Source organism: Mytilus edulis, chromosome 1, assembly GCF_963676685.1.
Source record: "Mytilus edulis chromosome 1, xbMytEdul2.2, whole genome shotgun sequence".
NCBI classification, from domain to species: domain Eukaryota; kingdom Metazoa; phylum Mollusca; class Bivalvia; order Mytilida; family Mytilidae; genus Mytilus; species Mytilus edulis.
The window spans coordinates 110,792,574-110,807,790 of NC_092344.1; the positions used below are offsets into that span (position 1 = coordinate 110,792,574).

Below are 15,217 nucleotides of genomic sequence, written 5' to 3' on the forward strand. Positions count from 1 at the left end.
AAAGTCAGTTTTGGTTTTTTTTTTGCTTAAGAAAATTTTTCCTCAAAATAGGTAAATTTTTTGAATGATGTCATTGTTTGGTATGTGACGTCACGAACGTCGATTTTTCATATTGTATGTGACGTCACGAACGTCAAATTTTCATATTTTTTGGCACACTAAATGCAACTATGAAAAATACAAAACACACAAATTAATACAATAATAAACAAAATATTTTTAAAACAACAGCACGCAAATTGTAAGGTAACCCAGGTGCTTCGGATAAGTAATTGAGCAGTTCTTTTAAGGCCTTTGAAACAAGACAAAAGTAGAACTGAAGGTAACCCAGTGCTATGGATCAGAAAACAGTTCATATAATATAATACACTTCTGTTGAAATATATGATAAAGTGTATAATACATGGCAAAATCCGTATCACATGCCGTATCACCCTCGACCAATATCATCCCTCGGGCCTAAAGGCCCTTGGGCTGATATTGATGTCTCGGGATGATACGGCATATGATACGAATTTTGCCATGTATTATTCTCTATTAATCACTAAAAACTGCTTGTTGTTATTGAACGACACACTCTTTTAGAGATTTGCTTGTTAGTTTTCTTTTGATTTGTTTTATTAAGATCAAACTTTGATTTCTTTTCAAGCCTTCATTCCACTTTCTAATTTGAACTTAAATATTTAAGGCAAATAACTTGCTATATGTTTTCATTACAGTCCTTTATATCATAAGGAAACAGACATAACTACACTGATAGGTAAAATACGACGTTACAGAGGGGGTACTATCACTGGAGCAGAAAGTGCTGTCATGTTATTCCTGCTGCAAGATAATCTTGAAGTAAGTATTCATTAGATATCAATCCAATGAACAAAGTACAGAGGGGGTACCATCACTGGAGCAGAAAGTCCTGTTATGTTTTCTTGCTGCAAGAGAATCTGAAAGTAAGTATTTCTTTGATATAAATTGCTGAACAAAGTAGTTAATTATTTTTAAAAGAAGCTACTTCAGTTGTCCATTAAAGATCCTACATTGTAACATCAAGACAAATGACACAGTATGTAGTGCCAACATTTTTTGTTATCTTGATACCATATAAAGATAAGGAGATGTGGTATGATTGCCGATGAGACAACTATCCACCAAAGTTCAAATGAATTGGATGTAAGCAATTATAGGCAACCTTTTATCTTCAACAATGAGAATGACCAAAACGGTACAATCTGCCATGCCCTTTTATTAAGCCATTTCCTGTTTACAACATTAAAAATTTATATTTGTTGACTGCCTATTTACCCCTTGTTTGACAGCATACTTTTAAGGCAGCCAAAATTAATTTTGACAATTAAAGTACTTCAATTTCTTTAGGTGTCAAACACACTGTCAATTTACTTCTGTTTCCTCAGTTTTATGTTATATATAATAAAATCTGTGTATTTCAAGCACCTGCTTTGAATTAAATTAAATAGAATAGCTCTCTTTGATTTTTTTTTAAATCCTTCTCTTCAATCAATGAATATATTCATTATTTTAGTTGTCTTAGTGCATATTAAAAATAACATATTGAAAATTATTGTAGATAATTATCTCTACTCATGTAAATTAATTTGTATTCATCAAATTACAAGGGGACAAATATTAAGTGCAGATGCATTTTCTAAATTTTAAAATAATCTTTTCCATTGATGCTACTATTGCTTGCTAGCTAGAATCAAACTTTTAAGACAAGTTTTCTTTAGATTAAGATCTTGGAAATTAAGGTGGTACCCAACACTTTAACTCAAATTAATTTGACTCGTTTAGTTTTCTTAAAATTTTGACAAAGTATTTACTTTGACCCTTTGACAAAAATATAAAAATTTCAAAACATTTGTACTAACCGTATTATCAGAAAATTTACACTGGTTATATAGCAGTTTGACAACCACTTATTTTGATCATTGAGAAGCTTAATATTCCCTTAACAACACAACGTAATCAAAACGTTAAGCTGATTTTACAGAGTTATCCCCCTGTAGTGTTAGGTACCACCTTGATGTACATTTTTTTTAAATTTAAAAGAAGAACTGACATAATTTTAATAATTTTTTTTCAGTGGAAGACAGAAGCAATGGAATGGGAATCAGAGATGATTAAGATTGCTAATGAGGGTCACGACCACATCAAGCAAATATATATCTATACAACGAGAAGGTTAGTCATAATGCATTTAACAAATGTTTCTTATTCATGTTTGATTTTAGTCTGAGTGAACATGGTGCATCAAATAACTTAAGCTAGAGATTCTTCCATCCCCAAAATTTTAAAGTCTTACAAGGTTTTAATCTACACTGTTGCCCCTCTTCAACTATCCATCTGTCTCACTTTTGGTTTCAAGAAATTGGTTCATTAGTTGACTTAATCTTTTTATGTTTCACCGAAGGTTATCTTGTTTAATATAATCAGGTTGATAATACATGAATAGATATAATTTAGTACAAAAAGGTAATGATTGTCACTTTGACCTTTTAATAATATTCTGAACTAAATAAGTTTTAAGTTTTAAATTTCTATTATCACTGTCCTTTTATGGGGAAAGACTCCATACAGTTTTATACATTGTATTTTTTTTAGTCTTTCTAAATAAAAAAATGTAGGTAGTATGTTTCACCCAAGGTTATATTATTCAATATTAACAGGTTGAGATATAATATAGTACAAAAAGGTAACAATTGTCACCTTGACATTTTAATAATATTCTGAACTTAATATAAGTATCAAATTATTTATAACTTACTCTATTATTACTGTCCTTTTATGAGAAAAAGCAACATACAATTTTATAAAAAGTATTTTAATTTCATTTAATGGGTAGTTCAAATATGTCAAGGAGAGTTAGGTTAATGTGAAAGATGAGTCCTATAATAGATCTTAAAAGTCAAGTTTAGTAATTAGGGATTATCAGTGACACAGATTGTAAGAATTTGCATAAAATAATGATGAACTTCGAAATAATACGGGAAAACTGATTAAAAAAGTAAAGTAGCTTAATAAGATTAAGTCTTGATTAAAAAGTTACAACCTTCCCTTCCAGTATCTCTTGCCCAAAGATGGGGAGTAACTTGAAACTTGAAACTTGAAACTTTTTATTTCACTAAAGGCCTCACATGAGGCATAATAGTACAATAAATTTAACAAACAATAAATTTAACAAACAATAGTAATGCATGAACTAACATATATACATATGAAGTAGGTGTATGCAGATCAGGGATGGGGTCGATTACTTTAAAATGTAATCGATTAAATTACAATTACTTTGCTAATAAAATGTAATCGATTACATTACAATTACACCCTATTTCATATGTAATCGATTACATTAGATTACTTTTCTTTATTGTAATCATGATTACTTTAGATTACTTATGATTACATTCTATATATTGCTATATCAAAGTTTTTTTATAACTTCTTATCCGCTTATTTTGGTGATTTTTTTTTAAAGTCTTAATTTATTCATCTTTAAAAGAATTTATAGACAAGACAGTTACAGTGTAACATGTGTAATTTGATAAAATAGCTATAGACAAGTGTCCTTTCTCTATGTAAAAGATGTAACTTTATTTTTAACTACAAATTGTAACCAACTGCCTAATTAACAAAAAAAAAATGAAAATAAGGAAAAATTAATTAAGTATAGTTTTATTGTCTGTTGGGACATAATTGACACATCCATTAATGTTTTTACAGGTGTTAATAGCTACTTCCATTGTTTTAAACAAACAATGGGTGGGCTTGGGTATTAAAATTTTATTGTCTTAATAACGATATTAATAAAGTTAAAAGTGGTTGATTGGCATTATTTGTTTGAAAATTTTTAATACTTGATCTAATTGAAATTAATAGAATTATTGTCAGGTGAAAACACAAAACTGTTTTGTAACTTAGGAAAGATTATACATTTCTCTTTATAAAAGCAACAGATTATTGTATTGATGAAACTTCTGGCGTCACCTATTGTTTACTATGCATATTGTTTGCAATATTTATGCCATATGTATACACTGTACATGTACAAAATGTACTTGTTTTACTGGTGAGCCTTAAGGCTAATAAAGTTAATAAAGAACAAAAATAAGAAAGCACATATTATACACGAATTTATGGAAACTAAAATTCATTCAATTTTGTCAATAAATGAAACCTGGTTTTAACTTCCATTTTGAATTAAGTGGGCTTATATATTTATGCCGACCATCAAAGTCAAATAGGAACTAAATGTTCTCTGCATTTGAATTTCAATGTATTTATGTAAAAATATTGGGTAAACTAATATGAAATTGGAGTTAATATCAGAAGTTTCCAATCAAGGAAAACAAATGCTTTCAAGGCATATTCTTGTATCATAAGAGCTCAATTTCACAAAGAAGTATTGGACAGTAAATTTCTTTTTGTAAACTGTTAAAACAAAATAAAACACTTGGTTATACAAATTTGTTATATAGATGATCACATTAAACAAGGTCCCATCATTGTGATTACTAGTTTCATGATTTTTCATTCAAGCTTTACATTTTTTTATTTTCATCTTGTCTATCAAAAACTATTTTCATATTTATACAAGATTTGTAATCATCAAGTAATCTTATGAATGTAATCTTAAAGTAATCTAAAAGTAATCATGATTACACCTGTTTTTTGCCATGTAATCGATTACATTATGATTACTTGTAATCAGAAATGGCATGATTACTGATTACATAGGATTACACTGCAAAATGTAATCGATTACAGCTGATTACGATTACTGATTACGATTACCCCATGCCTGATGCAGATGAAAGAGTAACATCCATATATTATCATTTAAATACAGACATAACAATTTTGCAAAATTTTGCCAACCCAACAAGTACATACTTATCTTGACTACTCATTAAATTTGACAAGCTTACAGTATTTTTGTTTTTATATATATGATCAGGTATAAACTTTAGTCTTTCTTGAGTAAAAAAGTTACAATTAAATATATAATGAAATTCATCACCCAGTTCTTGCTTATTACAAAGATCACAAATTCTTTCAGCTCTATTGATACTAAAAAATCTACCAGCTTCAATTGGCAATTTATGGCTACCGCATCTAAACTTAATAAGATTATACATTAAGTCAGGTGGAAGTACAGTGAGATAATTCTCAAATTTAAAATCAGATTTATAAATACGGTAATTTATACACTTCGGTGAGTCATATACTTGTAATTTCCAACCTTCTACAAATTTTTCATGAAGAACTTGCTTTACATTTTTAGACAGGCTTATATTTCTTAATACAGATTGGTCATACCAATAATTTCGATAACCACATTCAATTAAAATATCTTTTATATATAATAACCATTTAGAATGGTACACATCACCTTCATTCAGTTTATGCAACATATCATACAATGTTCGAGATATTTTCTCTTTCTTGCCATTTAAAATTCGCTGCCATAAACCAACCATTCTAGCTTTAATGCATATAGACATGGGTGTTCTACCAAATTCACCATATACAATATAGTTTGGTGTACATTTTTTAACCTTTAATATATACTTGCAAAATTCTAAATGCAAAGACTCAATAATGTCATTATTTTCATAACCCCATACTTCTGCACCATATAACAAAATAGGTGCCACCATTGCATCAAATAATTGCAACAAAATATCTATTGGCAAACTAAGCTTTCTCGCTTTACATAAAACATAGAACATAGCTTTTCTAGCTTGTTGTACAAGTCTAGCCTTATTTTTGTGAAAAGTACCTTTTCTAGAAAAAACTGTACCCAAATATAGAAAATCATCCAACACAGCTATTGGTTCATTGTTATAGAAAAATTGAGTGTTTTCACACTGTCTGTTTTTTGAAAATATCACAATATTGGTTTTGGCTACATTAACACTAAGCTTCCATGTTTCACAATACAAATACATGGCATTCAATGCAGATTGTAATTCAGTAGCAGACTCAGCAAATATAACAGTATCATCAGCATATAATAACAAATACAATTTAAAGAAAACTTCAATATCATCATTATCAAATAATAAATGAGACATATTACATATATCAGAGAGACCATTATAAGCATGTGACAAAAAATCTGTCAAATCATTTAGAAAAATTGAGAACAATAAAGGTGAGAGATTCTCACCCTGTCGAACTCCTACATTGGAGGCAAAAAATTCTGAAAAGTTGCTACCAGATCTAACACAAGACTTAGCATTTTTATACAAGTTTTGTACAATAACAAGCATTTTACCGTCAATACCATTACGTAACAGTTTTTGCCATAATAATACCCTGTTTACAGAATCAAAAGCTTTTCTATAATCTACAAAAGCACAGTACAGTTTTTTCCTTCTAAATAAATACATATCAATAAGGCATTTTAAGTTAAAAATATGGTCAACAGTACCATAGCCTTTCCGAAAACCTGCTTGCTCTTCACATAATAAACCCAAACATTCAAGGTAATTGAATAATCTGTTATTAAGAATACATGTAAATAGTTTGCCATAACAACTAAGTATAGTGATACCTCTATAATTGTCCGCACTTGCGGGGTCACCTTTGTTTTTGTATATTGGACATATAAAACCTTGAGACCAAGAATCTGGTACATTCCATTATTCCACTCATAAAAGAGGGGAGTTGCATCCCTTTATCTCTCTTTTAAAGGAGGGGAGTTACATCCCACATCACAACGTTTAGGTCACAGGAAATTTAAGTAGGAAAGTGTCAAGGTGTATATCCAGTGAAAACTATGAAATAGAACTGTAACTCTCAATTATTGAAGCAAAGATTAACCCAACAAAAGAAATTGTGTATGTTATCATTGGCAATTTTTGAATATTCTTATTTTCCTTTCAAGTAAGACTTTTATAGTATTTTTCAGGACAAAAAAAAACTATTTTTCCATGCCACATCAAGTCAGAAAACTAGGATGTTTTAATTTTTTTTGTCAGATCATCAAATATTTTTGTTGAAGGCAGATATTTGATAGTCTCTGTTAAATTAATTCAAATATTGTCTTGAATCAGGAAGATTTAGACCTTGATTAATGGTGTATACACTAGTTTATATTGTTGTTAACCCTCTAATTTGTTTCCTACTTTTATTGTGAATGATTGTCCCTATCTTATTGACATATATCCCACATCTTTCTTTATTCATATTTAGACAGGTACTTTGCTGTATACACAATTTTTAAAGCAATTGCTTTTATGCCGTCGCGTATAGCCATCTTTGTGACCCAGATCAGAGACTCCGCCCAGATCAAGCCATAGTATTTTGTTAAACAGGCTCCTGGTCAGTCATTCTTTAACACCTATGTATGTTTTCTTATGCAATACATAGCTTGAAACTTTAAAAAAAAAGTTAGTGGATTTAAGAAGTTTCAGAATATGTTCTTGTAGATGTATTTTTGTATTTAAAGGGTCAACCGTTTGACTATCAAATAACATAGAAGTCCGAGTGAAAAAAAGTACATTTTTATAAATGCGATTCCGTTTTCCGCCGTTCGTACGATGTTTCAACAAAATATGGATTCATTTCAGTTGTTGATTTAGTATTGAAAATTTAACTGAATTATCTCCTAATAAATACGGTTTTTTATGTTTAATTTGTGTTTCTTTAAGAGGTCAGGTGCTCTTGTTCATTCATAAAATTATCGTTCATTCATACATTTATCGTAAAATCAAAATCACTACACAGGTTAATGCGTAGTGTCAAATTATTACCTGTAATCTAAAAATAGACAAACTTTATTTGCGCAAATAATTTAGCGGAACGAAACCCTTGTTGAAAACACATAACAATAAGTTCGTTTTCCTTTTCTGTCAAAACTCCGTAATATTTATCGATCACCTTACTAATGAAATGGACCCGCCCAAACGTAGTAGATGCCAAGTCGGTCCAGATGAAGAGATATTTACAATTTGGAATTTTCTAGTTTATTAATACATAGATTGAAAAAAAGTACGTCTTTTTAAATATCATGATCAAAACTGGGTTTGCATAACAAATGTCAGATGAAACCATTATCCTCGTCTTTTCAGTGAACAAGTCTACTACGTTTGTTGACACTCGACGGTCCACCGTGTTAGCAATTTTATTTCACATGTTTTCGAAATATTGAAGATCATTTTTCGCAATGTTTCCTGAAAATTGATAAATATCAAAGCAACGTAGAGCTGTTTGTTCTTGTTCGTATAATAAAATTGAGAATGGAAATGGGGAATTTGTCAAAGAGACAACAACCCGACCATAGAAAAACATACAACAGCAGAATTAAGGTCACCAACAGGTCTTCAATGCAGCGAAAAATTCCCGCACCCGGAGGCGTCCTTCAGCTGGCCCTATAGATAATACAATATATATACTAGTTCAGTGATAACGATTTAATGTCATGTTTGTCTGTGATGACCCCCCTTTTCGGGATTGCATGAGAATTGTAGTTATCTCGTACCCACATGCACTTGTTTCTATCCATAGGAAGGTCGACTATCCATATAAAACTATTTATATGGATAATCGACCTTCTTATGGATAGAAACAAGTGCCTGTGCTCGTATCGCATCAGAAGGACACATATCAACTGAGCAATAATGTTTGGAACTTAGTTTTAAAAATGATGACAAAGTAACATTATGAAAATATTTTTATTAAGCTGAAATATACATTTATTCTTTACATGTTTATGTCTTGTAAGATATTTTATTTCTTTCCCAACATTTGCGTCTGGAAAGTTGAAATGTTTTAACTTAATCATTTGTGTTAATGGTTAAATATAAGTTAATAATGAAAATTGTTAAAATTAAATCAATAAAGGAAATTATTGCCAAGGAAGTTACAAACACTACCAGGGGATAATCCATGATGATTTCTTTTTGAGTTATATGTTTCAGCACATGTATATTTGACCCCAACTTTAGCCTGGTAAACGTGTTGTCTCCTTGTGAAATATAAAACATATTAAAAATGACTTTCTGCTAAAGTCTTTTATTTATATAAAGTTAAAACCTTCTTACTTTTAACTAGACAACACTCATGTCAGGTTTAATTCTTGTATATATGTGGATGAAAAATAAAAGTCCCCAAACATTAACATGGCAGCAATTGCTTTTACAGCCTTTAAGGCTTTGATTCAGTTTTATCACAGTTGTTCTGTTATAGTGCTGTAACCAGATACAAACAATAAATTCTGCAGATTAGGTAAAATTTAAGCATTACAAACAAATATATTTCCCTATTTTATTTTCAGTTTTGATGACGAAGGTTATGGTGCTGTAAACAGTGATACCAAGTTACTTTCTGCAGGGTTTTCTATTGTGTTTATTTATGTAATATTGACGCTAGGGAGATTCAATCTTCTTGAACAAAAGGTTTGTATTTACATATTAGTAGTTCCATGTCTACTATAAGTATCAATTATCATTATTGCTTTTCCTCTCATGTTTTATTCTGATTTGATCTTAGCACTGTTTTCTGAGGTTTTATATTTATATTAATGTGGTACTAAGGAGGTTATTTATTAGCCCTTCGGTGTAGGAAAAGTCATGTTTTTGGGGAAAGACAGCTTCAAACCGTGAATCCCCTATGGGGTTGACCAGAGTGACATCCCCTCACATCATTCATTTTGTTTGTAAAGTGTGGAAAACCCCCCAACAAATCTTACTGAGATTGATGAGAAGGAGACACACAAATGAATAGATTGACTTTAAACACTTTTTTATTCATTTCCCTTCTGTTTCTCACGAAATTATCGTATCTTTAGCTCTCCTTTACACTATTTACGTTTCTTTTACAATCCGGAAAAATCAGTATGACGAGATATTCTAAATATATCCAACCTACATTATATTTAATAGTGACGTCATTGTGGGAATGCCACACTACGCAGATGCAGGGATATCCTTTACTGGTTATTTAAATCATTCTCAGAGTTTGTGCACTTATTAAAAATTGGTATTAGTTAAATTTTAACATAATTATGTTTGCTGTTGATGATTCAAACATGCAATACCTTAATTTGTAGGTCAACAACTTTCAAAGTAAACAAAGACCGTGCGGATACATGAGATTGGGGAGAGAAACGATTTTATTCATTATTTCTGTAAAATTCTGTTTATGAGAATCTTCCTCCAATTCAGGAGCACCTCAATTGATGAGTAATTATCCACTAAAATGATAGTTAATGTATCTGATCATTTAAAATGTGACATTTAGTATATTTTTTTCATGAAATTTACAAATACTTCAAAATGTAGGATCATATTGTTTTTTATTAGTACCTGTATCCCTGTGATGAGAGTTGTAACTGGGAACTTTATCAACGGATTTAAAACTGAATAGATTTTTCAGTCCTAACTTTCTTAAGAAAAAAAAAAAAAAAATCTTAAGAGTACTGTCACAAAAAATGGAAAATGACCCAGGGCTTCCAAAACGGTCATATATTCCGGTCATTTGTATAATGTCCGGTAAAAGACCGGCTGGTCAAAACATGAAACGGTCATATACTTTTTAGTTTTCAAGGCTTTTTCGGTCATTTTTACATAATTCACGATCTTTTTTGACCCAACCTTTTGCCTTTAACATCATCACATTTCCGGTCATAAATGTGACATGATGATTAATTACTATCAAAACAACACCTACTTCAATACTTTCTAATTTTAATCAAGGCTAATTAGTAGTTGGACAGCTGAAATCTACCTGATCAGGTGACAGGTGATCTATGTTCAGTACCGGACATCGTATAAATTGATCGGTTTATTCACAATTTTTTTCTTCCTTTTCAGCGGTTTGTTTCTAATTGATTTAGTCCAAAAGATTAAAATTATTAGAAATTAGTTTATCAACATGATTTGATGAAAAATTTAAAAAGGTTTTAAATGAAAAATCGTCATAACTACGTCGTATGAACTAGAACACGTGTGCGCATGTGCACAGGTGGGAAATTTAATTATGCATCCTACATTTCTTCAAAAATGCTAAAATTATCATTGATACATGTATCTAACGTTCGTTTCAAGTATTTTGTTGAAGAAATAATGTGGAAAGAGCTTCTTCGCTCAGTCGTGCTTTGTAAACGTACACGGATTTTACATATCCGTTTATGGTCCATGTTTTATCATTGTCAAGTCAACATCCAGTTAACCTCTCCGGTTAGAACAATGTGAAACGAAAGTAAAGTTTTTGACAATGTCATTTTGCACAAATAAAAAGTCTAAGGCAGATATGAGCACGCTGATGTGCACACTTTGAATGATGAACTGCCAATTTAACAGTTACATCCATACATCAAATTCATATCATATCAAAGTAAAGTTTAATGTTATGTCAATCATTGGAATGGCCATCTGATTACCATAATTGCCTTTTGTGACTAAGTCTTAAGGGATTAAAATCGGGATCAGATATGAAATGTCCGGCTGGCTCAAATATTTTTTGGAAGCCTTGAAATGACCCTTGCCTGCAGTTCAGTGGTACACAATTAAGATTTCAAAACATATTGTAGTTGTATTTAAATGTCAGAATTCAGTTGAATTTTAGAGGATTTACTATTAACTTTAATCGAATGTTTAGATTTAGATGATGCAGATCTCTTCCATGGTCCAAATTGAATCCTAAACTAAGGAATTGAAATTACATTAAACAACAATTGATTTCAATATTGTCAACCTTTCTACATGTTCTAGCTGTTCTTTTTTTCATTTTTTATATATGAAGATTATCAAAAGATACCCCCCCCCCCCTCCCCCCCCAAAAAAATAATAATTGAAACAAGGGCAGTCTTTCCCCTCAGAGCTATTCAGCTCTTTGATTTAAGAAACTAGTGGGTTTTTTTTTATCCCATGATTTTTCTCCTTATTTGAGTGACACCACAGTGTTATTTAGTTTTAAATTTTTTCCAAGGTCTACATGACCATCACAGTTATTTCATCATAAATTATACACTGATTAGAACTATTTCTTCGTATTGTCTTGTTGATCATTAATGTAAAATTAACAAAAGTAACATGATTGGTGTTACTTATTGAGCCAGAACAAGGCTACATTGCTATTCTCTGTGTTGAATGTCATACTTTTACCTATAATTGTTTACTTTTTACATTTTGGATGGAGAGTTGTCTTATTGGCACTCATACCACACCTTCTTATTTCTATAAACATCGATAAATGTATGGTATGAAGCATGTCACATGAAATAGTCCATAACAATGTCAATAAATGAAGATCCGTTAGATCACCTATAAAAACTTAAAGAAAATATACTAGCAGATCAAAAGCCTGAAATGTTTGATTGCACATGGTACATATAGATTATATGCAGATGTTTTTGGATAGCCTAAGGACCATTGAAACACATTGATCTGTAAATGATAGACAGTAATTGTTTCAAACAGATATTGGAAATACATTGACTGCTAGGAAATGTATCACCTTTTAAAAGTACATTTAAAAGGACAAAATATTATTAGTGAAAAGTACTTATAAGAGTACAAAATATAGTATGCTTTTCTTAAGACTTGAGTTAAGTACCTCATTAAGTATTAAACTTACTAATGAATTAACCATGTGAGGATGATGTCACCCGTCACCAGACTAAAACTGTCATTTAAATCTAAAAAGTACTAATAATTATTATTATTATTTTTTTTTAATTTATTTACTTTTTTTTTTATTATTCTTTTTTGTTTATTCATCATACTACATATCTATACATACTATACAATCGTTATACATATCATATTTTCAGTATTATGTAGATACAACATGTATGTCCATACAACACTTCACACATTACATCATAATCAGTTAGATTTTTATGCCCCACCTACGATAGTAGAGGGGCATTATGTCTTCTGGTCTGTGGCTCCGTTAGTCCGTCGGTCTGTTCCTCCGTCCGTCTGTGCTTCCGTCCGTCCGTTTGTTCGTCCGTCCGTCCGTTCGTTCGTCCGTCTGTCCCGCTTCAGGTTAAAGTTTTTGGTCAAGGTAGTTTTTGATGAAGTTGAAGTCCAATCAACTTGAAACTTAGTACATATGTTCCTTATGATATGATCTTTCTAATTTTAAAGCCAAATTAATCTTTTGATCCCAATTTCACGGTTCACTGAACATAGAAAATGAAAGTGCGAGTTTCAGGTTAAAGTTTTTGGTCAAGGTAGTTTTTGATGAAGTTGAAGCCCAATCAACTTGAAACTTAGTACACATGTTCCCTACGATATTATCTTTCTAGTTTTAATGCCTAATTATATTTTTTACCCAATTTCACGGTCCATTGAACATGGAAAATGATAGTGCGAGTGGGGCATCCATGTACTTTGGACACATTCTTGTTATGGTTTCAAATAAGCGATGCGCACTAATTTCCGGTTGTTTTGTAACTTTGATTAAATCTTCAAATTCAACTTTTTCGAAATATATGTTTGAAAGAAGTACATTGTTTTCCTGTAATTTAAGCTCACCATTCTCTACTATAGTGTTTGTTTCTGTGCTCCATACATTTGTGATTTCAATTTCCATTAATTGATCAATCACGAAAATGACAGTTTCTTGTAAAATACTTTTATTTCTATCTGAGCTTTCATCTACATTTCCAACTTTTTGAATATATTCAGCCATTCTTTTGTTATTTCGGTGTTCTGTAGATTTTGATTTTGATTTACTTTGTTTGTTATATACTTAGTAGTAAATACAGATAAATTGTATGTGTAATACAATCATTGACAAGCGTGCTGTATCAGCCACCCGTGATGATATCGATATCAGCACGGTTGCAAAAGCTTTATCACACCTTTAATCTGTATGACGTCACGTCATCGATTGCAGTCACTGTTGCAAAGGCTTTCAAATCCCTAATCTGTATGACGTCATGTTACATAAAAAACATCTACTTGAGGTATATGTATATAATAAAGTGTATATGATATGGCTTTTTCAATATCGCATCTGTATCAACCCGAGACACCAATATAATCCCAGGAGCCCTTTGTCCGAACATTATTGAAATTCGTGCTTTACTTTCATCCCTGTGTATTGTGAATGTTATATTGTCAAATATACTATATGCATTTTCTATAGACTTCATCAAATAAACAGGTAATCTATCCATATTAATAATAATTCTATAGGTAAATATCTAGGTTCATGTTACAGTAATAAACATTCGGCTTAAAATGTCTTTGTGAAACAGGGACATCACAGTTTTCAACATAGAAACACCACTTACTTTAAACTAGTAAGCTCTGCTGCCAAAACATGAATACGAATCCTGGAAGTCCTGGAAATCCTAGATATATTGGAGATTTGTTTTCCTGTTGAAATTAACGTCCTTGCTTATCAAAGGTGCGTTCGAACCTAATAATTATAATAACATCAAGTTACCTGTCTAATGAAGAATAGAGAAATGTAGAAATAAGTGGGCTATATATCAATGAGGTTTTAGTAAATTTAGTAAATTAAACATACAAAAATTCTCTCAAATTTTATATTTGCATTACCTATTGTGTTGCAATTTTATCAATGATAATAAAAACAAAGCAAATATTACTGAATTTAAAGTAAGTAAAAGTTAGTAAAACACAATGAAATGAATGCATTGTAAACCCTAAAGGTATTATTGACTTGACCAACTGCTTTATGTTTTCTTAATTCCATGTGTAACATGCTGAAACTCTGTGACAAGCTGCATGAACATATAATGTCTTGTGTCAAATACGTAATGTTCTCAATGATAGATTTTTGTACGACTCCAAAATTTTTGCGATGGTATATTGGTATCATGTCGTCGTTGGCGTTGTCGTCAGCACACATTTTAGCACAAGGTTTATGTCCACAAAAGGGAGCTTGGGATTGATTTTGGGGGTTATGGTCCCTAAGGTTTAGGAATAAGGGGCCCAAAGGGCCCAAAAACAAGCATTTATCTAGTGCCAGGACAATAAGTTGTGTGTAAGTATTTCAATTGCTCTGAAATTGTACCACAATGTTTAATACCATAAGTAGAAGGTTGGGATATATGTTAAGGGTTTTATGGGGCAAACAGTCTAGGAATAAAGGGACCAAAAACAAGCATTTTTGTAGTTTCAAGACACTAAATTGGAGTTATCTTTCTTTGTCCAGAATGGTTGTTGAATCACCTTAAACTAATGCTTTATGAAAAAAGTAAAAACACAAAAATACT

At 31.0% G+C, this 15,217-nt stretch overlaps 1 protein-coding gene across 2 annotated transcripts in view; it reads left to right on the top strand.

The window, feature by feature from the left end:
* LOC139518099 (patched domain-containing protein 3-like) overlaps positions 1–15,217 on the top strand; it is a 67,424-nt gene that overhangs the window by 16,890 nt on the left and 35,317 nt on the right. For both annotated transcript variants that reach the window (XM_071309766.1, XM_071309774.1), the window contains exons 5-7: positions 720–843; positions 2,099–2,196; positions 9,296–9,416. In XM_071309766.1, coding sequence (XP_071165867.1) covers positions 720–843; positions 2,099–2,196; positions 9,296–9,416 — 343 coding nt within the window. The remainder of the gene's footprint in view (positions 1–719; positions 844–2,098; positions 2,197–9,295; positions 9,417–15,217) is intronic.